The sequence below is a fragment of the Lampetra fluviatilis genome, chromosome 28 (assembly GCF_964198595.1).
Source record: "Lampetra fluviatilis chromosome 28, kcLamFluv1.1, whole genome shotgun sequence".
Lineage (NCBI taxonomy): Eukaryota > Metazoa > Chordata > Hyperoartia > Petromyzontiformes > Petromyzontidae > Lampetra > Lampetra fluviatilis.
The window spans coordinates 2,359,494-2,384,601 of NC_136302.1; the positions used below are offsets into that span (position 1 = coordinate 2,359,494).

At 48.5% G+C, this 25,108-nt stretch overlaps 1 protein-coding gene across 5 annotated transcripts in view; it reads right to left on the reverse strand.

Annotated features, from left to right (window-relative positions):
• The window catches only part of GMPS (guanosine monophosphate synthase), a 36,002-nt gene extending 11,897 nt beyond the window's left edge, over positions 1-24,105 (reverse strand). The window contains exons 1-8 of one of the 5 annotated variants that reach the window (XM_078869523.1): positions 23,912-24,105; positions 20,880-20,979; positions 4,777-4,967; positions 4,076-4,190; positions 3,560-3,657; positions 2,688-2,791; positions 1,127-1,320; positions 175-340 (exon numbers count right to left, since the gene is read on the reverse strand). In XM_078869523.1, coding sequence (XP_078725649.1) covers positions 175-340; positions 1,127-1,320; positions 2,688-2,791; positions 3,560-3,657; positions 4,076-4,190; positions 4,777-4,940 — 841 coding nt within the window. In that variant the 5' untranslated portion in view covers positions 4,941-4,967; positions 20,880-20,979; positions 23,912-24,105. Of the gene's footprint in view, positions 1-174; positions 341-1,126; positions 1,321-2,687; positions 2,792-3,559; positions 3,658-4,075; positions 4,191-4,776; positions 4,968-20,879; positions 20,983-22,046; positions 22,148-23,859; positions 23,884-23,911 lie in introns of those variants that run through there. The other 4 variants (XM_078869525.1, XM_078869524.1, XM_078869526.1 and 1 more) reach the window with 4 other exon arrangements.
• Between the last annotated feature and the right edge of the window lie 1,003 nt (positions 24,106-25,108).

Sequence of the window (25,108 nt, forward strand, 5' to 3'; positions counted from 1 at the left end):
TTGCGATAATCTTCATGTCGCAAACTTTGACATTGCGTCGCATAGTATGATGAAAAATGACATAGCAGCAACCCTGCTTGCCCGCCAGCCGGACTGACCACCTGCCTGCCTGCCCACCCGCCTGCCCACCCACCTGCCTGCCCACCCGCCCGCCCGTCCGCCCACCCCACTGACCTGTAACCTTAAGGCCGAGCTTCTTGAGTGCCTCCTCCACGGCGCTGCTCTCGCGCCGCCGCATGAAGCCGTTGTCGATGTGCACGGCGATGAGCTGCTCCTCGGGTAGCGCGCGGCTCAATAGAGCCGCACACACCGTCGAGTCCACGCCGCCGCTCAGTAGCACCTGCAAGCCCCCCCACACAAACACCCGGTGTGGCCTTAGAGTGGCGACGGTGGCGTTGATAGAGCCGTGTCGGTGCTCGTGGCGGTGGCAGTCATGGCGACGGTGTAGGTGGTAGAGGTTGTGGTTGCAGGCATGGGCGGTAGTTGTGTTGATGTTAGTGGTACCGCTGGTGGTGGTAGAGGTGGTAGTGCTGGTAGTCGAGGTGCAGGTGGTGATGGTATTCGTGGCAGTGATGGTTGTATGAATGGGAGGATGGGTGGGGGTTGGGGAGTGACCGCCTATGAATGCCTACTCACAGGGGTGGCTGAAGCACATCAGAGTAAATACAGGTTTTTCACTTAATTCAGCCGATTCCAGGTCTGCGAGTTCTAAACATTTGGCTTCATTGCCATGCGCCGAACACTCTTTGCGTGTAAGGGTTATGAATTGTATGCTCCTAGTCTGGACAAAAAGTGAATTCAGTAGTTCCGTGACTATCTTCCAGGACCATTTCTCCCACACAAAGTGGTGCACTGCAATCAATTAATTTCTCATTGCATAACATCTTCAATTGTGATAAAATTTACCTTTAAAAATAACCCAGTTTAATTTGGGGGGGGCGATACTCTCACGGTGCTCGCACGTGTCCCTCAACCCTCCAAGTCGCCCCGAACGATCGCCTCACATCACGGAACCTCAGTAGCCACGCATCCATCAAGGGGCCAGGTCACCATTAGAAGCAGGCCCGAGACTGCTCCCTCCGACCTCCCCCCCCCCCACACACCTCTGTGCACGCGAGTCACTCACCAGCACCTTGGAGGTGCCCACTCGCTGCTGGATGGTGTGGATGCACTCGGCCTGCCGGCTCTGCACAGTGTAGAGGCCGCTGCAGCCCGCCACCTCGTAGAGGAAGCTGCGCAGCATTTTCTTGCCTTTCGGCGTCAGGTCCACCTCCGGGTGGAACTGCACGCCGTACAGCTTCTTGCCCTCGTTGGCGATTCCTGGCGGAGGGGGGGGGGAGCGTAAACGCAGGATACCGGCACCCAAGTCGGGGGCAACTCTGCATGCGAATGGGAGCGGACCAGGGGGTGGTTATATACAAAGGGGAGAGTCATGGACGCTAAATGGCATTTACTCGTTCCGCAAATTCTTACGAATGCGCTTGGCGATGGCAGCTGTAGGCCATGTGACCTCATGGCTTGATGGCCAGTGGCTGCATTTCCTGGGATGTAGGTTGTCAAAACTGTCGCAACTATTTGCGCGTGAAATACACTGTAAAATGCTTGTGCCGACAGCGTTAAATTAGCAGTGCACGCTGTTAAATAACGACTCTGTTGAAGAACATTGTCGGCACGGTTATTTAAAACAATAAACTGTACATCAATAGCGTGTGTTGGCATCAGTGCTTTCCTTTCGGTGAGTTACAATAGCCTGCCCGCACATTTATTTTTATGACCGAGTGCTGCTTATTCCAATAATAGACTTGTAAATGTATGGTTCACAGTAGCAATACAGCCTTCGTCACTGTGGCTTTATAACCACACGCCGATTTCGGTGAATTGTAGCCGCCGACAATAAAACAACGGGGTCAGAGTTTAAAACTAAATACATGGATCAGATAATATATGCAAATTAAGAGTCATGTAGACTAGGAAAAGTGGGTTCGGGCAGGACACATCACTGGCAAACATGAAGGCGGGTGGTTGAGATAAATGACGGACTGTCATTCAAATGAGGGAACACCCTCGTGAGTACGTCTACCACACAGATGGAGTGATGAGATCAGTCAGTACGAGTGCCATCGCTTTCTATGTATGTAAACGTATTTCGCATCGTACAAAGCCAACCATGCTAATTGAAGGGCAACAAACTTAATGCAAAAAGCAGTTCTAAAAGAAATTAGTTTTCAATCGAGGTTTAAAAGTGCATAGCTCCAGTAGCTTCCTAATATCAGAGGGAAGAGCGTTCCAGACAGCCGCATAAGCACATCTGAAAGCGAGCGATGCGGTGGCCGTCTTTGTTCGATGGGTAGCCAAAATCCGCTGCGAGAATGACCGGAGTTCGCGTGATGGTTTTCAGCGAGGTTCATTATTGGCAAGCAGCGTGGGGAGGTCTTCAGCCACCAGTGAATAGATCAAGGCTGATGGCAATGACACTAAAGGAAGTCTGGTTGATTATTTCTCCGACCAAACAAACACAAGATAAAGATATGAATTTTTATTGTTAAGCAATAAGCCCACCTACGTGGCGTCATGCACACACACGCACACACTTCCTTTGGCTAACCGCCTTTGACCTTGAGCGCACACCGCTGGCGAAGTGCGCGGTCAAAAACGCGGAGGAGGGCGACGGCGTCGCGGATTCTCACCGGCCACGAGGTTCCCGGACTGTGCCACGACCTTGAAGCCTTCGGCCACCTTGTCCACGCTGTCGCCATGCGTGAGGAGCACCTCCTCCTCCTTCTGCAGGCCCCTACACGAGGACAAACAGCACGGAACGCGCGCACACAGCAGCCCCGTCAGTCTGCAGTGAGCGGCAGAAGGCCGTCATCGAGCTCCTCTTCGAGGTAGACGCAATCTGCTTTCGTGTGAACGTCCCGTGCTATCTGACGTCTTTATAACAAGGTTTTCTTTTGTAATCCGCGGTAAAGTCATTTTCACGCGCACCGCCAAATTTCCCTATCCAGTGACAACGGCACTGCGCCACCACTCCCCTCAACTAACACTGGGTAACAACCAAGAAATTACTAGTATGCTAACGGTACGGACGATTTCGATTTAAAGCTTTCGTGACTGCAGGGATTCATCTTCTTGGTTCTTTTGGTAAAGTCACGTAGAAGGGAAATAATAAAATAATAAAAATAAAACATAATAAAATACAATTCTCACGACGTTTCGGACGGCTGCTTGCGTTGGTGGCCGAAACATCGTGAGAATTATATTTTATTATGTTTTATTTTTATTATTTCATTTATTTCCCTTCTACGTGACTTTACCGAAAGAACCAAAAAGGTACGGACGATGATCCTTCTACATAAGGATAGAAGATTAACTCGCTTAATAGTTTCAGAATATCGAGTCTCGGTTACGCGACCGACCGCAATGGTGTGCACCGACATCGGTAACACGTAAAACGGTGCCAGATTGGGTATTCAGGTTGCGCTTTCCAGTAAGCACGGTCACGGATCTTCCAGAAGCCGCTGTGTGTGGGCGGCGCGTGCGCCCGTGGGGGCCACGTTACCGGAAGATGGAGCAGCTGTTGTCGATGCTGATGGCGAACTGCCCGTCCTCCCGCGTCGGGGTCCGGTGCACCGTGCCACCAAACACCTTGTTCAGCATCTGAACAGGGTGCCATGTTGGCGAGATGTTAACTACCTCGCCTGGTATGCTGGAGGTCATGGGTTCGATCCCGACCCTGACACCTGCTGTATATTTGGAGTTTGTATTTCGATCCCTCCCCCTGTGGTCGCGTGGATTTTCATCCAGGCTCTCCGGTTTTTCCCTCCACATTTAGAAACGTGCATTTAGGGCATTTGGCTGTTATACATTTCCACACAATAAGCCATTTCGTTGAGCTATCATTTGTGGCCAGGTCGCTTCTGAAAAAGAGCTATATAGCTGGTAAAATTTTTAATAGTTAATAGTTTGGTTTATAGTTTATAGCATCTGAAACAGATGTCCAAGTTGGGTGGCGAGTCAAAAAGGTACAACAGGTTTCCCGAACAGTAAAATATAGCCAACAACAGTTACGACGCACCTGCATGCCGTAGCAGATGCCGAGCACGGGGACGCCAAGCGTGAAGATGGCAGGGTCAAACCGTGGCGCGTCCTCCGCGTACACAGAGTTGGGCCCCCCGGAGATGATGATCGCCCTGCATCACAAACAACGTACAGAGATGCCAGCGTTCAATTTGTACGTTCGGCAGGCACTTGGGGTATCACCCCCCCCCCCCCCCTTGAGGTGGGCGCCAGGTATGCAGGAGGTCGTGGGTTCGAACCCATCTCTGACGCCTGCTATATATTTCGAGTTTGCGTGTCTCTGTGGCCGCGTGGATTACTCTCCGGGTCCTCCGGTTTTCCCTCCACATTTAGAATCAACGTGCGTTAAGAGTATTTGGCTACTATACATTTCCACATAAGCCAATTTGTTCAGCTTTCATTTGTGGCCAGGTCACTTCTAAAAAAGAGCTACATAGCTCAGTGGGCCTGATCTGGCCAACCACCTCCTCATGTGCCTTCATAGGTGCTCGCTAACAGCACTTGCCTCAAACGTTTGTTCAGGCTTAATGGAGGATCTTTGTATGTCAATGTAAGTGCACCTCCGATTAGCACGATTGGCTACGTACAGTGCGAAAGAAGTTCAACATGCATAAATACATAAGTGCAGTTGTGTCTGTATGTGTTTATGCGAGTGTGGGTCTAGCAGCGTGAGTGCATGTGCGCGTTGCCAGCGAGCACCTGAAGCCCTGCTCCTTGAGCACGAAGGCCGGCGTGTCCAGCGGCCGGATCTCGGACTGCACGAGCAGCTCACGCACACGCCTGTCGATCACCTTGCCGTACTGCGCGCCTGCGTCCAGGATCACCACCGCCTCCTCATACCGCGGCACACCCTCCGCCGCCATTCTGTCTACCGCGCCACCGCCCTCCGCCTGCGTGTGTATGTGTGCATAGTGGGGAGCGGTGGTGCAACCGTTAGCACGCTGCGCTACGAACCCGGCAACCCGAGTTCGATTCCCACTCATGAATAACAGCAGTCACGAATATCTGAATCGGTCCTTTGCCTCCCCTAGGCCGACTCATCCTGAAATGACTACCTGGTGCGGTGTGTAGTAAACATCACCACTGGGGAGACAAAGGCAGTCGAGCGTGTTGCTGGCCAACCACCCCCTCGTGTGCCGTGCCGGGCTTCATAGATGGTCGCTTACAGCACTTCCCCCAACAATCTGTTAAGGCTATAAGGGGATCTGTCTTTTTTTGGTGAGGGCAAGGGGGGGAATGGTGAGAAGACAAAGAGAGAATGACGTGAGAAAGACATTAAACCTTCTAAGGACCGCTCTTATATACTTTAAGAAATGTGGCGTTGGGCAGGACAGGTTGCTCAATGGTTGGTGGCCGTGAAAACCTAATGACCAAAGTCTGGGCGCCTTTAACTGTGTGTGTATTACCTGACTATGACATACGGATCAGAAACATGGAAACACCAACAAAGAGAATGGAACAAAAGCTGAAAAGTGCACAAATAAGCACAGGAGGTCCATGCTTGCAATTGTACTTAAAACAAACAGGGAACGCGCGGATTAGCAAACACAAACCAATCGGAGGCACCATATTTACGGTCAAGTAAGTGGGCTTGGGCAGGCCTCACATCAAGTGACGATGGCCGGTGGCTAAGTCTAACGACGGAGTGGCAGCCGAAAGATGGCACGTGCCAAAGAGGTGTAATGCCGCTGAAGACGTGAGCTCGTGTGGAGGAACCCGATGGATTGTTGAGTAGCAGGATGGCGAGAGATGGCTTTGGCTCGGGGAAGCCTTCATCCAGCAGGGGTGGAGGGTGGTTTTTGATATAGATTATGAATCCTAATCTCGTTTAATGATCCAGCAAAGCCTCACCAAGTCTCAAGACGCCACACTTGTTGCGCTATTGCTGTGCGTGAGTAACTAAATTAAAACCTACTTAGATCGCCTTACGCTAAATGTCAAAGGAAGAAAGTGATCAGTACCGTAGACGCACGTGCTTTAACACCAGTGGCAACTCTTGTGAAGGGGTACATGTGATATCACCCAAGGGGCAAACGTGTCGCTATAAACAGAAATGTGGTAATGCTAACAACGTTGCCAATACACTTACGACATTTCTGCCCGGAACCTGTGATTGGCCGGACGTAGCCAGCAAGCCAATAATCGTAAACTCCCAACACCTGTGACTCTCACACAGGATTCCGATGTGAGCAAGTTGCAGGGAAACGTATGAAAAGCAAAGAGCAAGGGTCCACTCGTCTATCTGCACAAAACCCACCTGCAGGCAAACGGAGCCATGCTTTTGGTTATGGTCGCTAAAAGCGGATCTGCTGCGAGATACAAGCCGATAACGTTTTGCTTGTAAGGCAGCCGCTCTGAAGGTTTCCCTGCCCTACACTCGATTTGATCTCACTTCTCAAATGATCAAGACCACGGCGTGGTGCTCGCCTCGACTGGTGATTCTCAGCCAACGGTGGAAATTCCACTGACCCAAGCCACAACGGCTGTTCACGACCCACAAAGTGGGCCCTCATTTTAACCAGGTGGAGTCAACTCCCGACTGGTAGAGACGTGGGTCTCGCTACGAATGGTGCCATTGTCTCCCGAATCTGGAGACACAGAACCACGCATTAACTCATGTACGGTCAACGTGGCCTTTTAAGCATAACGAAATGAGGCACATAAATATTGTGCAGCGCAGAGTTTATAAGTAATAACTTCAACTCGAAACGAAACAAGCACACAGTATTGGCTCGTTCTCAGAGACAGACTCAAAGGAGTGAGAAACAATAGGCAAGCGGGTCAGGCAGCTCCGCGGAGATCCAGCACCAAATTTACCCCCAAGTTCTGTAATCATCTATATGTTCAGGTGTTATTGGCCAATTCATGAGTGTTTACATATGGGAGGAAACTGGAACTCCTAGAAAAAATAAACGATTTGTGCAAGGGGGCAATACTCTTTCCCATACTGATGGAACAGGTGGGGGGGGGTCCACATTAGCTGTACCGCCAGGGTATGGCACCTCGGTGCCCAAGGGAAGGGAATTTCGCGACATTTGTGCGATCCACCAACCCTGATGTCCTCCACAGTGCTGCAATACGGGCATGTGGCATTATTGCCCGGCTACAGGTACAGGCAGATATCTCGTCTCCGAGGCATTCATCGTCTGGGACCCCGTCTAGCAGGAGCCCTTACACATAGGTATACCTGGTCATGTAAACAAATACATAAGCGTGGCAAACGCATTGTCATGCATGACACACATTAGTACCCTAATAAACCACGAGCGCCAGCCAGACTCTCAATGGGAGAAAAATCGATGCGAGCAAACGCTGCTCGATGAAGAAATAGGCGGTGGCGAAACAGGAAAACGAAGGGAACAAAAGCGTGAACAGAGATAGCCACAAGGTAATGCAAATCTCCCAATAGGGACGAGGCTCAAGTTCGAGCTCAGGATGTATTTACAAGGTCACTGCATCGCGCGCTTTCTCAAGCGCTTCTGCGGCCGTTGGCAATGCTCTTCCTTCTGATATTAGAAACCCACTGGAGCTCTGTATTGAAAACTAATTTCTTAAGAACAGTGCGAAAGACGTTCAATATACATACGTATTAAGACCTGGGAGCCAGCCTTTGATTTTGGGTTAGAGCTTAAAGGTGAGGACTCGGACTATACACGGCTGGCTCTGTATGACGATTACGGCATTTTTCGCAGGTCACACTCTACCCTTCCCGCTGCTGCCACTCGCGTTGTAACTTAAGCACACGGGCCACATTTGAAGGCTCCAGTGGCCAACGCAGCAACGATGCTTTCCTGGGTGCACAAAAACACAACACTGTACGAAGACCCCAGGGCCGGCCCAGGAACATGCTGGCGGGACTATGTCGCTCTGCTGGCCTGGGGACGCCGGGGAAAAGGAGGTCTGGACCGCCCTACTCAACATGCTGCTGCCGCGACCCTCACCATGACAAGCGGACTGAGAAACGAACGAACAAACAGAACACAACAGCAGATGAAATGGAGGTCATCGAGACAAAACGAACCGCAGAGCTGCGTTACACAATCCTTTCACAAGAAATCGCATCGTGCTTCTTTTTTTTCCCGAATTACTTTAATTGTCCACGTTGGCGCGAGTAATGCAGGTCGACGAAATTTGGTTTGTAAAATTCACGTTATTTCCACTCGTGTGAATATACAGCATTTCCTCGTTATTCACGAACTTGGCTATTCGCGATATTGGCTATCTGTAAATCGCATCTGGAACTCTACATGACTGCATCGTGAGAGAGAGAAAGTGATGAGATAAAGTGATGAAAAAAGTGATGAAAAAAGTAATGAAAAAAAGTGATGAGAGAGAATGTGACGAGACAGAATGATGAGATAGTGATGAAATAGAAAGCTTATTTACGTCATTATTTTAGGTAATTCATGAAAATATCATTATCCGCGACATTTGCTATTCATGAGCCTGTCCGGAATGTATCCCTCGCGAACAACGAGAGAATACTGTGATTCCTACACGTGTGGTATCTGCCTTCCCGCCACTGTTCCTCCTCCTCCTCTTCCACTTATTCCACAAGAGACACTTCCAGACAGATACTTCTGAAAGTCTCTTTGAACAAACGAGCATCATTCGTCGTTCATCCCCTATGAGCAGCACTTATCAGGTGGTGGAAGATCCACCTTGCCATGGAAAGGATGAGTCTCTCCATAAAAACAGTGCTATCAACTTCCCGTGGAAGTGTTGGAGCTCGACTCAGCATTGGACAGCTCCAAGTGTTTAATTTAATTACAGAGTGCTAGTAGGATAACTGAATATATTATAAACAAAAAATATACAAAAAATTGTATTGAATTGAGGAATTAAACAAGTAACGAAATTAAACTAAGGGAAGAGGTTCATCGGGGGTCAATGACGTTCATCCCACCATACCTCACACGGACGTTTCCTTCCTTCTGCTAAGATCATGGGGTCGGTAACCAAAACAAGAGCAGCCATTTTTCTCAAATTCGGTAAAAAACCCAACATTCTAAGAGCCGCAGCGCACGTGAATATGAGACGGCGGTCACAATAAATTAATATCGCCACGAGACGGTCCTTAAAGAGCCGCATGGGGCTCTGTAGCTGCAGGTTGCTGACCCCTGGTCTAGATCCTTTAGCTGTTCCAGTGTCGACACCGAATCTCCAAGGGCCGCTCTTCCAGTCTCACCACCACTACCGCCACCACCACCGCTGCTATCTGGCTTTAGGTCTTCCCCCCTTGGTCGCCGACTTCTTGGTGTCCCTCCAAAGCCCGTCTCAGTAACTTGCCCTCCTCTTCTATCCTGCACACATCGCCCAACAATCAAAACCTTCTCCCTTCGTGAAAATATTTACACAGTTTCTTGACCCACATTCTATGACTATTCGATCGCTATTCTATACCACACCTCCCACGTTGTGCTTACCCTATGCCAAAACAGCTGCCGTTGAGTGAACACCGTCACCCCCCACCCGAACCCCGGGCTCGTGGTGAAAGGATAAACTGAGCGGGACTCCTCGTCGAGTGCCCACTGCGCTCTCCTGGCCGCCGTTTTAAGAGAGGCCGCAGTGGAGGCGGATAAACGCAGCCCCACGCCAACCCCACTCCCATCGTGGCTGGCGGGGGGTCAAGCGCACGCCTGTTTTCTCCAAACAACTACACGAGTGTCCACAAAAGACGCAAATACCGACCCGCGCCTAATCGGTTTGCGGAGGCGCATGACTGCCGTTGGCTGGCGTCCACGCTCTCTCTCCTCTCTCTCTTTTGCCATGAAAAGTGCATCCCGATCGTCAGGGGACTGACTCAGGATTTCGTCTGCTCGAGAGGTCTCGACGCACAAGCGTTTTGTTGGCGAAGCAAAGTGGCACGCTGTGGTTGGAGTGCTCAAACTGGCAGGTTGGAGGGTCCTGGGTTCTTGTCTCAATTGGTGGGGGGGGAAGAGGGGGGGGTCGACTCGGAAAATATCATCCACGGGCCGTGGGGATGATGAAATGTGAAGCGCTTCGTGGGAAGTCAATTGTGTGGTGGTAATATGGAGGGAATGGCTCCTGCTACAGCAATGTGGAATTTATGGCACTTGCTAGGGCCGTCAATGGATATGAGCGGCCCAGTGCAAGATTGAGCCGGGAGGCGCTCCGACTTTACTTTGCGCAAAAATCAACAGCGGTTGTTCGAGAGGAACCGCCCACTGCCGAGGGAATGTGGAATTTCCACAACTGGCTCTGTAGCTCGATGATGCAAAAATAAATCAGATAAAATGTTTCATTTATCTAATATCTCCAGAGGAGCTGCAGCCAAGAAATGGAGCGTTTATAGTTTTATATACATTCTTTTCATTTCACTAAGTAATTAATAAAATTTTCTTGCAAAGTTTTGCCACTTTCTCACACAATGGTTGCATTGTGGTGTACAGCGATTAGCATGACCCGCTTTCCAATAACTCCCAAAAATCAATGAGTTAATTTACATGAAAGACGTGATGGGGGAACTATTTAAATGAGGCCAAAGTTAATGAAAAGATCATCTGAAAATAATTGCCTACAAGCACGGCTCTCCAATCTTTATTAACCAAATTTAATGTTTAGTCTTTTTGTATACAGGAGTCATAAAATAGGTGTCGCTGTGTGAATCAACCAAAAATTTCCATGGACAAGTTTAGACTGGTCCCCACCACAGAAATGTTAAATTCCAACCACTGGAACATAACCGTGAAGAGACGGATACTGGCCCATGCACGGTTAAGCAGAGAAACTGACTCTTGTAGGAAGTTGACAGTGGTTGGTCAAAGAATCAATGGTACCTGCCAAAGTAATAGGAATTGTCATAAGCTGGCTCAGGGCTGTGAGTGGACTAATCTATATATATGTAAAATAGTCGAAAATTGTCTGTTTGTGGGTTTGTGTGTGTTCGCGCGCTTGCGAACGATTTGCCTCTCCAACGGTGGGATTAACGTACCACGCCGTAAGCTCCGCGGTGAGCAAGCGGTATTCCTTTTTCACATCAGTCAACTTTTAATTTGTATAATTAGCGATTTAGTGCGATTTTTGTGCACTTTCCATTTATGTATTTATTTATGACGCGTGCACGACCATACCAACTCACGCGCCTTTGGTGGGGGGATGGCCCATGTCAAGTCGCACGCTTTCGATGAGAGTGAGGGGGACATTTTCTTTCGCGTTAAAAATGCTATAAAAATACACTAAACGCTGACGTTAATTCTTCACTGTGTGATGTCCCCCCCACCCCGATGCGTGCAGTTATTACTACTGTAGCGTCGGTGTCAGGCATTGTATATAGAATTGTTATGCACACTTACCTGTAGTAGCACACGTGTCCATAGGGGGTGGTAACCCGGGATAGGCAGGATGAGCCGGGCCATTGGGACACTCAGCTCTCACAACCCCAAGAGAGGGGTTGGGGGAGATATTCCAGAGCCCCCTAGAGAGTTCCAGAAGGGGGGCGTGGCCAGGGGCGGGGAGACCTGGCCACGGGTATAAAAGCCGGATCTCTGGACGAGTCCGGCCGTCTTCGTCAAGCTGAAGAAAGAAGACCAGCTTGGCTAGGACGCTGGGAACCCCCAGACCCGCCGTCCTTCTAAGGGCCGGGGCTGTAGTGGGCCAGTGGTCAGACCCTGGGAACCCCCGGGACCCGACGTCCTTCTAAGGGCCGGGACCGAGTGGGCCAGTGGTCGGTCGGGACCCGAGGACGTTGGCTGGGTCGGGTCAGATAGCCTCCCTCTAGGTCCCCTTTAGCCGGAGGAACATGAGGGTAGTCCCAGTGATTAGGACACATTAGCCCGAAGCTATATCTCCGTGGGTATCGGGACGAGGGGCCGCCACCCCTATGTGTTAGGGATCTGTGTATCCCGCAGCTATCTTGAATTAAAGCGTTGCCTCAAGCGCTCCGTCTCCGGTCTCCCTGGAACCCACGACACTACTATACAGTCGCTAAATGCTACCACTATAGGCCGTAGATATTACTGCAGAGCGGCCGGGGACATCGTCGCTGGGGGGGTGGGGGTCAGTGGTAGCAGCTCAGCCCCAACCTGCCAAGGTGCCACCTCGGCCGGCTGGACAATCTAGGCGAGGCCAGAGACTCTGCATGGGACTAGGCCTCACCACGCCACTCTGTCAGGTGAGTACTTTGTGCTATACAGTCGATATATACTGCTATGGAGTCGGTACGCACTGCTGTAATCATAGCAGGTACCACCAGTCGGTATGCACTGCTGTAATCATAGCAGGTACCACCAGTCGGTATGCACTGCTGTAATCATAGCAGGTACCACCACAGTCAGTACGCACTGCTGTTAGATTTTTAAGAGTAGTTTTGAAATATTTTTAAGACCCGGGCAACGCCGGGTACTTCCCACTAGTATATTATATATAAAAAGGCCCTTCCAGATTCATATTTTTTTGTCATTTGTTGGCAAAAAAAAAATGCAAATGTAACACAACTTATGTCAGTGTCTCTCTTCTTAAAACGGGAGAATGGGTCAATTCCATCACCACTGGTGACACTGGGATATCAGTGTAAATTCCACATTCCCATGGCAGGGGCCAGTCTCTCTTTAGGATGACCACTGCCGATAAAACTGGACTGGATAAATTGTTCAAGCAAGTTTTCACCGCATTATAAAGCGATTTACACACACTGGGATAGAACAGTCTCCTGTGGCAAACATCAATCTCCAACACCAACTGTTTACACGGGCGGAGCACACTGTGACAGGAGCGCACGACACAGTGAGTTCCACCACAATTTATCTACAAGTAACCTTTTCCTTCTGTATAAACCGGCTTTGATCGGCTGTGGGCAGCGAAGAGCATGACGTGAGATGTGCAGTGCAGCAGTTCAGAATTGTGCAGGCCGCACGACTAACAAAATGAGAGAAAATGTAATTATCCCGGTGGCATGAGCTTCATCGTTACTCCCTCTCATATGAACATGGCTGCTGGTGGAGCTGTGAGAGTGCTTGACCCACAATCGGAAGGTTGCATCATGTTCAAATCTAGGACAACAGTCGAGTCAGCCATGTGTTCTCCACGGTTAATAAAAAAATAACTTCCACTGAATCACATGATTGTGTGAAGTCAGCAGTGGTTGTCAGATGTGCAAACTGATCCCTATGATGGGAATGTCAAATTGTGACCGTTGACCATCAACAAAAATTAGCACTGCCCCTTTGCTTGTTGGGGCAAAGGACCCATCTTGCCTTAAATTGGACTATCGAGATAATTGATCCCAACCCCTCATCTGGCGCATGGGTTTGAGGTTGCATCGCAGTCATGCAGAGGACTGTAGGGGCAGACTTCCACCGACCGAAAGCATCAAAGTGCTGCCCATTTGCGTGCTTAATGTCATGCTCCACTGTGGAAGGCGGTGGCTCTCAGACCAACAGAGTTGCGAGACAGCGCCACACAGCAGCACACTCAAAGGTACCATTGGGCGTGTACTTTTGATGGTCTATTAAAGGAAGGCCTGTTATCAATTCGCCGGGAATGTGTCCAATCTCGTCAGATATCGGCAGCTAAGTCGGGTTGAGCAAGGTTTGCGCTTGAAGGCTGACCACTATGCACAACAGGTGCTATAGGCTGCAAGGCTACGTGGAGGTCAGTGCAGCAAAATCCATTGTTGTAACTCACCTCTCCGCTTCCTTCAATAACCCGCACTGACAAGCATGGTGAAGTATGGTAAATGACTGCATGGTGTGTGCAGAAACCCTAATCCACCAGGGCGGTGGAGGAGAACTGATGATGTTCAACCCAGAAAGCTTCACACACCGGGTCCTCACGACTCCTCTTTGACATGTAAAAGTCAAAATGTCTCCTTTCTCAAGCTTAGTGTCGGGTGGTGATTATCTTTACAAGTGGCACTGTGAGGGTGGTGGAAACTCCACATTCTTATGGTGGGAGCCAGTCACATACAGGAATGGATTTGGCAATATTCCACTGACGCCTATAATTCGTGTAGTTGGAATTCAACTAGTAATAACGGACGTAAACGATGTTTACAAAAACTGTGCAAGTGCTGCAAATCTGGTTGCGCATTTTAAGGTAACAGGTTAGAAAGATAAAGTCATTCACAAGTTTTTGAGAGAGTGTGGTTTAAATACCGCCACCCCAGAGACGTACACCTAGCAGGAATGGGCCTGGTGCTTGCTCGAGTTGCTAAAAAGGATTGGCAATACACTCCACAGACACATGCAAGATTGATCAATTAAGACTAAGGAGTCGTGTTCACTATTTTAGCCTGGAGACCATCACAGTTTTCTAGACTCTATCACGGGACAGTCACATTTTGAGATGTTTACCCCTAATATGTCAGAAGTACACGTACACAAAAAAACTAACTCTGTAAAGATATGTTTCCTATTTGCTGGACTGCCTGCTGCAAGGCACATCACTATGTGCAGCCCTGTGGTTAACCTACTACTCAATCCACAATCAGAAAGACACGAGTTTACTTTCCCAGTTGGGGGTCGACTAAACCCATCACTCCTTCGGGGGTTGTAAAACAGAGCACTACCTTGTAGAAAACGAACAGCGGGGTTGTCTTGTCCGGCAGAGAAACTGTCTCCGTCATGTTAACGTGGAATCCCCCCCCCCCTGCTAGCTCGGGGTGGCTGACAAGAGTACCGCCCGACATTCGTTGGAGCAAGTAGACGTTTTTTACTTCCTAGCTGGAGATTAAGCGAAGCAGTGACCCAGCAGTGTGCTGTGTTGAGCACAATCCAGTCTTGTTCCCCCACCTCCCCCCTCTTAAGTGCCCAAGGCTGCCTGGTGCCACGAATAAAGCAGACGCCTTGGACGCTTCTACACGCACAATTTAACGCACTCCAAAGCGGCTGCAGAAATCCTGGGCGGGTGCGGCAGTGAAAAGCGCACTGTATGTGCCCGAGTTGCGGGGCGTACTAATGAGAATCCCTCCCCAGTCGTGCTCCATTTAAAATCAATCTCACCTCCCCATTCATTAAGCAGTGCCTTATAACCGAAGAAACCCTACACATAATAGGATACAATTTCAAAGGACCCCACTTCAGAGCAGGGGGGTACAGCCAGATTGAGTGACTAAGCGGTTGGTGATCACACTTTAGATATGTAATGTGCCCGAGAAAAATAATATGCCAAACCCCCCCCCCCCACCGCCTGACATTGGGCCCTTAACGATTCACAGATTCATCAATTCAGTCGGATGATTATGCTCACATATACATGCACTGAATTGCGTGAGAAGCAATTAGGAAGAATGACAAACTGTTTGTCACATATGGGCCAGCTGGGAATCAATTTTAGAGTATTTTCGATTGGTTCAGAATGAATAACCAACAAACCCCGAGAGCGGCGGTGGCCAACCGGTGTCTCCCGAGCCACACGAGGGTCTTTAATCCGCCACGTGCGGCTCTATCGAAGGGGCACGTCAAACGCACTATCCCAATAGTAGCAAAGAATAATGAACGTCTCCCGTACGATGTCAAAAACTGTAAAAATATCGACACACTTTTACATATATACACTTAGCTCTTTGCAGAACTCATGGGTACTATTTGGCTCTTGGTCTATTATAGATCGGCCACCCCTGGCCTAGTGAACATCCTTTATGTGTAGTGACATCGGGGATGTCACTGTATGGTGCCGGCCCAGGAGGGCCGTGTCGTGCGATGTTCTTACGTCGCGGACAGCACCGGGTGGGTTGCTGTGTGATGCCGGCTTTAGCACAGCACGGCGTGCTATGCATCGTCATCGCGTACACCCCGTAGGCGGGTGTAGTACCAGCCCTAGTGGGGCTTGGTGAGCGCTGGGATAGCGCGGGCACCGCGCATAGCGTGGAGTGCGGGCTCCCACAAGGGGAAGCGGGAGAGTGGCAGCCCAGGGACAGGGTTGCCCTGGGCCATGGCACTCTGGTTGACCACGTAGACACGTGATCTGGAGTGTCCACAGAGAAGGCCCCAGGTGGGGGGGGGCTAGGGGGTGATCACGTGTCCGGCGAGAGCACTCGAGGGGGATCCAAAGGGAGCTAGAACGCTCGAGAAGGCGAGCAGGGCCAAGGGCGGAGCCGGCCCCGACCCGGGAGGATATAAGGTGGGTCCCTGAGAGGGACCGGGGTCGCTTCGTTTTACAAGCTGGAAGCTCCACGTCTACAAGCTGGAAGCTCCACGTCTACAAGCTGGAAGTTCTACATCCTACGAGACATCAACACATGGCCGGGGACCCGAGTGAGGGTCCGACCCTTCGTAGCTGTAACTCCAACGTATCGTGTAGTTAGCTGGGTGGTCACCACCCCAGGCTGTATCTGGTAAAGGGGCAGTTACCCCTTAGTATAGACGTGTTACAATAAATGTGTTGCCTCTGAAGAATAATGTCTGCGACTCAGTTGGACTCACTACACATGTTCCAACGTCAGGCTCAAGACCGTCTCATCTTCTCCTCTATACACGTTTGTGTATAGAGGTTTCCCTCGCTTTATTCAGTTGATGCATTCGAAAAACAAGAGCGCACAAAGCGGAAATACGTAGCAAGAGACCAGTCGCCCAACTCAAAAGACAAAGCGAAACCGCATGAGACATCTGTCTGCCGAGTAGCGCATACAGTACGCACATTGTCTCGCGTCCGACCGCATACAGCGTATCATGGTTATAAATAGGTTAGCTACATTTACGTGAAATCGCACCAACCAAACCCACAAAGCGCAGGAAGCCTGTATATATACATATATAGAAATATTTTATCCATATTCCACTGTTATGTACAACATACTAATGAAGTAGCAATTTCACAATAAAAATAAAAGTTGTATTGTATAAATTATACACTTCATTCCATATTATAAAAAACAAATATTCATCACCACAATCAGCCTCGATCAATCCACTGCTGGATGGAGGCATAACTCGACAAATATTGGCAGATCTCAAACGTATCCATTTGAGACTCCGTATCATCGTTGTAGGAGTTAACAGACAACACGTGTTGTGTAGAAGCAGCCGCTGACTGCCCCGATCTCGTCAGTGCACACTAGTGGATTCACAAGCTTGTGAAGCGCTGAAACGAGAGGTCACGAGTTTTCCCAGAATAACGTAACGCGACGTTACAAAGCAGTTGATTCGATGTGTTTCTGATTAGATATCGTTTTCACCACAACGCCACCACATTCTAAGTCGTGTCCCGAGGCGGTTTGGCTTGCTGAGATCAGCATTGTTGGAATCTAGCTAACAGTGGGCGCATTTGGAACCGAGAAAGTTAGTATAGTAGTCGAGTAAGGGTCGAGCCAGCATGATCCCACACCTCCCCCCCTGCTCAATCGAGCAATCTCTGTAGTTTAGGCGAGATGTCAAACAAGCATTGATTTGTGCCTCACAAATACATGGACCGAGGTGCCTCAGAGCTGCAGTGCCGGTTACACGATGATGACGCCATACTCACTCATCTGTGAGCCCGCTGTAGTGTTGCATAAGTGTAAATGTGGTATTAAACCAACATCATCATAAGCCATGGTCTTACACTGCTGGATGTACGTCTCCCCCAAACCGTCAGTATTTCTAATGGTCTCTTGACGCAAAAAATCTACCTAACTCCTTGACAAGAGCTGATCACTCCATTTCTGCAGTTGATGTCCCCTCGAACATGTTCCCTCCTTTGGCTGACACTCTGTCATTATTCTCAACTGTGGACCATCATTCCTTCAAGAGACATTGCCCACCTAAGCCCGCTTTAAATGTCTTATCAGCCAATACATTGTGTCTCAAGTCAGACATTACTCCTGCCTCAAACATCCGTCTATTCACACTAAAGTTGCTCTCTGCCATTCCAAAGTATTTCACGCAGTAGATATAAATATCCTTCCCTTCACAATGTGTCACAATTTCCTGCATTATTCCCATTGCTACATTGACACGCTAAGTCCTTCACCACCCCCATTCTCACTCTAACCGATTTGACAGGCACCTCTGGATTACAGAGGTTCTCAAGAGTACACCGCTGCCGTACAGCAGTGGTTCTTGGCCCACTATCACACCTTGAATGCTTCCAAATACAAAGCCATCCTCGTCAGCCCCAGGCAGTCTCACCATGTCCACACTCCCTTCTAGCATATTGATCGCCGGCTCCGCAATCCATTTCTCCAACTGCATCCAAAGTTCCTTGGCATCACTCTCAAATCCGCATTATCATTTTGACAGCTACACCAACCACATCATCAGATGTTGGATCCATCACCTGAGGGCCCTTCGTCATTGATGTCCACTCATCACCACTGAATTCGCAATACCATTTCCTGCAGCAGTCAGGTCTCACCTTTCAACTCCGTCCTTATTGTATCTTCATCAAGTAACCTCAATAAACTCCAATGGTTGTAAAACTATGCTCGCCTGCGTCATCCACAGCACCTGTCAATCTTGGCTAGATTCCGTCACTTTCGCTTCACTCCTTCCACTGGCTTCCCATCGCCGGCAGGGTCAGTTACAAGATATGCTGCTTGTGCCACCATGTCTCTACTTTTCTGTCGTCCACCGTATGGCTCTTCGCTCCCTTCACCCCATTACAGCTCATGGTAGAACTCTCCGCACAGACACTCACAACCTCCTCTCTACACCAAGGTGTCGTTTCTCCAGGGTAGCTCTGCCATTTGTAACCTCATACAACTTCACATTCACAGCATTCAATCTATATCTACTCTTAAGAGACACTTAAATGCTCACTTCCTTCGCCGGTCTTTCGAGTGACACGGGATTAGGCTCTGCACCTCAGGGTTAAGTTCATTTATCTCCGTGAAATTATGTGCTTGTTACAAATTGCATTATTATTCCTATCGACGGCACGTACTACATTTTGCAGCACTTACCTGTTGAACAACCAGCAACAATTTAAGCCAGGGATCAACAGCGAATTACAATGTGTGGCAAAAATTCAACTGACATTTAAAGGCAATCAACATTAATAGAACTGCAGACGATTGCAGGGAGCTAAAATGTGTTCCCCCACAAGCCAAACATTATGTATGCAATATATATTTACTGTGCAAAAGCAATGCCATAATGAGCAACTATGTATGGGTCTGAAGTAAAATGGAAGTGAAATATAAAAATTTGCTATTTTGCCGGATTATTATTACAAGCCAAAGTCTCTGAAAATTATGTTGGGCGGAGTTCATCTACATTGTTCAGATAGCGATGGAAATTCCACATCTCTATGACAGGAGCCAGTTAAACCAAATAAACACAGACTTCTTACAAAGTGGTACTAATTTTCAGGAGGAACCTGCACTTGAAAGTTTGGTCAATTGCTTTTAAAGAATTATTTTGCATGGGGAAGGAATCCAGAGTACCATAGAAAAGCAAACGCATGAGGGGATCGCCTTTCAAAAGGTCCACTGACAGGTTAAAGAACACACTATAATCTCATAGATAACCAACAGCCTCGAGCACTTCACATATCTGCGTGACCCACCAACCACTGCCTCCAAGGCATTGGAAGGCATCCCCACACAATCACACCAGGCTCCACCTCGGTCCCGCATGGGAATGACGATGACCTGTGCCTGGTATTTCAACTCGTGACCTTGTGACTGTGAGTTGAGCGGCAAGATTAGCATTACAATAGATCACTATCCTTTGGCTTTTGTACTGGAGGTGACATACACCTACTTTGTGTCCCCTTTAAAATAAAGACATTTTCCCAGATGCAGGTCATAACCCCTTAGGGGGCAAGAGAAAAGCCTCGAACTAAAATATAATTAGCATCATAAAACATAAAATTACGGAAGGAAGGGAGTTGTCTAAGAGGGGCTAGAAGTAATAGTTTTTCAAAGTTTAGAAACCTTTTCAATTTAAATGTGTTTTTTTTTGTTTAAATGGAATTAGTTGTTCGGTCCAAACAAATCCAGCACTAATTTAAACAAGCGCTGCGATATCAGAATGATTAGAATAAAAAATATGTCTTTTTTTTTCTAAATCCATATTATGAAAAACAAATGATAAAATGAATAACACTTACCATCCAATGGCGGAGCCAGGATTTTCAGGTAGTGGGGGCAACCCCTCCAGCAATGAAAAATTATAGGAGTTGTTTAGCAAGTAAGGACTTGTCCCTTGCTTTTTATTCGACACGTGTGCGGCGATGGCGCAGCCATCGATCGAGGGTCGAATTCGAACTGTGTGTGATCGGCATCGCGCTCGCTGAAGATATGCCTTCAGGGAAGTCGTGTACTGTATACGCAACTGCGCACAATTCTGAGTCACTTATAACTGCTTTGCCGTTACTTATTGCCACTTATCGACTCAGACTATTGTCCTATCATCTCATAGAGTCCCTGGCACATACTAATATGCTACACAGTGGCAGTGGGGGTCGCAAAATGGCGATTTATTACTAACAAACCCCAATTATCTGATCGAAATTAGGGATTTCGATCAGATCATTAGGGGGGCACGTGCCACCCCACCCCCCCCCCCCCACTGACTCTGCCAGGGTTACCTCCAATGACCTACAACTACCCTAATGTGCGCATCGAACTGGGTGTAAGACAATGGAACTCCCAACCGAGTTATTTTCATGTCACGTATTTATTATTAATTCATTCCCCGCTGAAACAAGTGATGATGGATAGCGCTCGCCCGCATTGGTAGTGGAAATTCCACATTCTCACTGGATGAACCAGTCTCTCCATACAACAACCATAACCGACTTCGCACACGACGGTTAAACATTTGATTTGCAATCATGAGGTTCACCAGTTTGAATCCCAGCTCAGGCCACAATCATAACCCTTTCACATAAGTCCACAGTTTTTGATGACTTGCCCTCACCAAGGAAATATGGAGTTAGCACCACAGGTTCAGGGGCTTTCAATGGAGATGAGCACCACCCCAATGCTTCTTTGAGAAGAGAGACGCTTGGACTTTATTACTACTTGAGGGATGATAACACAGCAACACAAAACTTTCAGCAATACACTTGTGGTCTTCTATAACGCGGCGGGAGTTGTTGCATTCCTGAAGAACTCCGCGTTATGGAAAAATCACGTTATAATAAATAATATAGTTAAAGCACAGTCCGCGATAACACGTGAGATGCGTAACGCAGGCTAAACAAAGACTGAGGCGCATGGGTAGCATCTAGAAGCATCCAGCAGCATCCCAATGCCTTGTGCGATGCTACTCTGAGACAGCCGTACAACTGCTTATTCCTACTCGCGCTGCGATGTAGTTCCGTTCACTCGATCGCGTTATATCGAAATTCGCATCCGCGTGATAAAAAAAGTTCTCATATATTCAACGTGCTATATCCAATTCGCGTTATGAAAACACGTGGTGTTACAGAACATACTGTACTCAAAACATGCCCTCTTGATTTAGCACATGGGTGACCTTTAATCATTACGCAAAAGCACACACACCAAACCATTTGAGACAGTTACACAGCACACACAACGTTTGAGACAGGAGTACACAGCACACCAATGTGTCTCATTTATACATGCGGCATGCACACAAAATCGTCTGAGATGGGCACAGAGCAAACCATAAGTAATCTGAGACAGACAGACAGAGCCCACATCCAAAAGTCTGAGACGAGCACACACAACAGACACACTGCCGAGTTCAGACAAATAGTAAATCATTTGAGATACAAAGCACTTAACACAGGTCACCCGATACCATCACGATAAGCACTAAATGTCCATTCCTTCACAATAGAAAGACAATTTGTCCTGTGAGCGTGTGCGCCCGGCTGCTGCTAGAGGGCTGACGGCAGCCGTATAATCGCTGCTGTAATTTAAGCGATCGCTTAAAAATAAACACGAAGCGAAAACGATTTCACGCAGCTCCATCACGCGCTGCAGACACCCGCAACCCTTAAACAGCACACGAGACTGACTCTCTTGCGGCCCCATTTACACGCTCCAAGTTCAACTCTGAAACAGACAGTTTGCATTCGTCACAAGTGCGAGGTTAGGGTGAGATGTTAACTACCTCGCCTGGTATACAGGATGTTGTGGGTTCCATCCCAACGCTGCATGTCTCTCTCCCCGTGGTCGCGTGGATTTTTCTCCGGGTCCTCCGAATTTTCCCTCCATATTTAGAAACATACATTTTTAGTATTTGGCTGCTATACATTTCCACGTAAGCCACTTCGTTGAGCTATTATTTGTGGCCAAGTCAATTCTGAAGAACTATATAGCTCAGTGGGGCCTATCCTGGTAAAACATTTTTTTTACATTTTCTTGTTTGTTATTTAAGTAAAAATTCTGGACCATTTGAGAGTGCTTAAGCCGCTGTCACCAAATAAAACGTCTTCAGCGGATGTTTATTTTAGTTTGTTGTGAAATATATCAGGAGAGCGAAAGATATCGGTGTTATCCTCGTTAAGATTTGAAGGCTTCAAAACGTACAAATGAGTAACTATCCATGTGCTAAATATTACTCTGCAGGCAAAATTATCCAGCAGAAAGGTCCGGCTCACCCATATAAATCGGGACGTTTTCGGCATCATTGTCAACAATGCAACTGCGTGTAAAATATAACTTTAAAAACCAAGATACTACACTGTACTAGGCTGTAGTGAAGTCCAATACTTTGAAATTTTTGACCTAAGGCATTGTGGTCAATCAATGTTTGATCAGTCGCACTACGGCAGGAATTCAACATCAGTCAGTGGTTAAGAATATCTCCACAATTTTTGTTTTCACAGCCCTCGTGTCAATCCACCGCTGGATTAAAGGCTTCGACAACACGCCGTGTCGTACATTGGTGTTTGTTTTTACCAAACGCCACCAACATTGTCAGTGCGACTTGGTGGAAGACGATCTCAATCACCAGTTCAAGATATCGTCCGTTACTATTTGCCGGTGTCCGTGAATCGAACCTATGGTTGGGCCGAGGTCACAGCGCAGCGAAGTAACGAAACATCGTCACGGGTCCCACCATCCCAAATCCCGCCCTAGTAACGTGTAATTTCCCACTACTGGCTCTGCACTGATGGCGGAAGAGCACCTCTCGCCAGATTCGTCCGAGTGGTCCGTGCCAACGCATCTTGGCTTCGTGAAAACCCAAAGGAAAACACGACACGAATGTTCTAATCGTTATCGCGTGGATATAATAATTACATTTATATAGCGGCTTTTCATCAAGGATCTCAAAGCGCTGTGCAGGACACAGCAGCAGCAGACACTCAGCATACAAATTATAGTATAAATACATTTTAAAATTAATTTACTAAAATAACCAAAAGTTTAATAAGCGGAAGCGTATAAGTAGGTTTTAAGGTGCATTTAAAAAAATGTCCACAGGCTCCCGATATCTCGTGCAAGAGCTTTAACTTGGACTGTGTGCAGAGCCAATCGACTGCAGGACGAAGGCCCCCTTCTCCCCACGCCGTGTCGGCCGTGGGGGGGCAGGGGTGTAGGAGGTTTGACCATACTTCACCAAGCTGGTCATTGCCGGTTGAAGTGGAGATGGGGATGGGGGTCTTTTACATGGACTTCTCGCACAGGCGAATCGCCCCGTCGTCGATCCGATTCCTTTAACAAAAAGATGCAAACTCTCGCACCTTAAGATTCTCGTATCGACGTATACATAATTGAGCCCTCCTGTTGCGAACAAAGAAGGGTCTCTTCGCCCGGCGTCCTCAACGCAAAGCAGCAGCAGCACGCGTGAACGCTACAAGACGAACACACACACTCACTAGGAATCGACATCGCGCTGTTCGACACAAACACGATTCCCCCCCCGTAGTCGTCAAGAATCGATTCCGCATCCTACACGCGCGCACGTGGAATCGACGCACCGCCGCGAGCCTCCGCCAGCAGGCCGCGGCTAGCGCCCGCTCGCTTCAGCACCTTCGTCTCGCCATTGCAGAGCGCCATGGAGGTCGTCGCCTCTCCTCCGCCGCGTCTCGCCGCCGCCTCCGTCGCTCGCCGCCGCGCTCACCGACTCCGCCACTCGCGCCTCAGCAAGGCGCCTTCGCTTTGGCGCCCAAAGTCCAAACGCGGAGGGGGGGGCACGGGCAGCCGGAAATGGTGGTCCGCCGGGCGGATGTGACGTCGGAGACGAGCGCGGGGGGAGGGGTCTGAGGTTTTGTGTGGGGGGGGGGGTGCCCCGCCCCGCCCCCTCTCCCTCAGCCAGGGTTCTTAGGGTTCTACAGCACGTGGACTGGATGTAGGTACAGTAACCTGCTATGATGGGTGAATTGTTACGAGCAGAACTCTGTGATGTCTCTTAACATTTGAGTATATATTTGATTGAGCCTATTGGCAAGGTCCGACTTGTTTAAACAAAGTCTGCTAGATTACACCACATGCTATTGGTTGTATTTGATGGGTGTATTGAGATACAGTACAGTAAATGTGCACGTGTTATTTGATAAGGGTTATACAGTACCGTATATGGGGTTAATTTGAGGACAAAACGGATGTATTGTAACTGGATAGGGTTCTTATGCTGTCTTTGATTGAGAAGAGCTATTGTAACGGAACAAGAGTTCTATAGTTTATATGTGGAGTTAATACTAGGAATGGCTTTGTTTTTACAATCCAGGTTTTTTTTTTGGAAAGCATCATTTATGAACCGGAGAAGAAATGCAAATCGGACACATGGCAGTGACTGTTCAGAAAAATCGACTTGCGTAGGACACATTTCTGCAAGACTCAGCAAAATATAACACTGCCTTAAAAAATTAAAACCGTGGCGACGTTTCAGGCAATGGTCCTTCATAGCACACGCGTCAGTACGTGGTGTCCCATGAAGAAGACCCATTTCCAGAAACGTCGCCTCGTATATCATTTTTTAAGGCAGTGTTATTGATGAATGTATTGATCATCATTAGACGTCTTTTGCCATGTATTGACTTTTTGTACTGTGTTTATGCACCACTGCCAACGCAACCAGCAGCATCACCATTGGTATACTTCTGAAAGGTGTTGGTTATTGGACGAGACTGGTAACAGAGTGGGCAGCAATGTTATGTAAGGATCATCCCCCGAGAGGGCGACCAGCGTGGAGCCGTGGACTGATGAGATTGGCATATTGCAGACGCG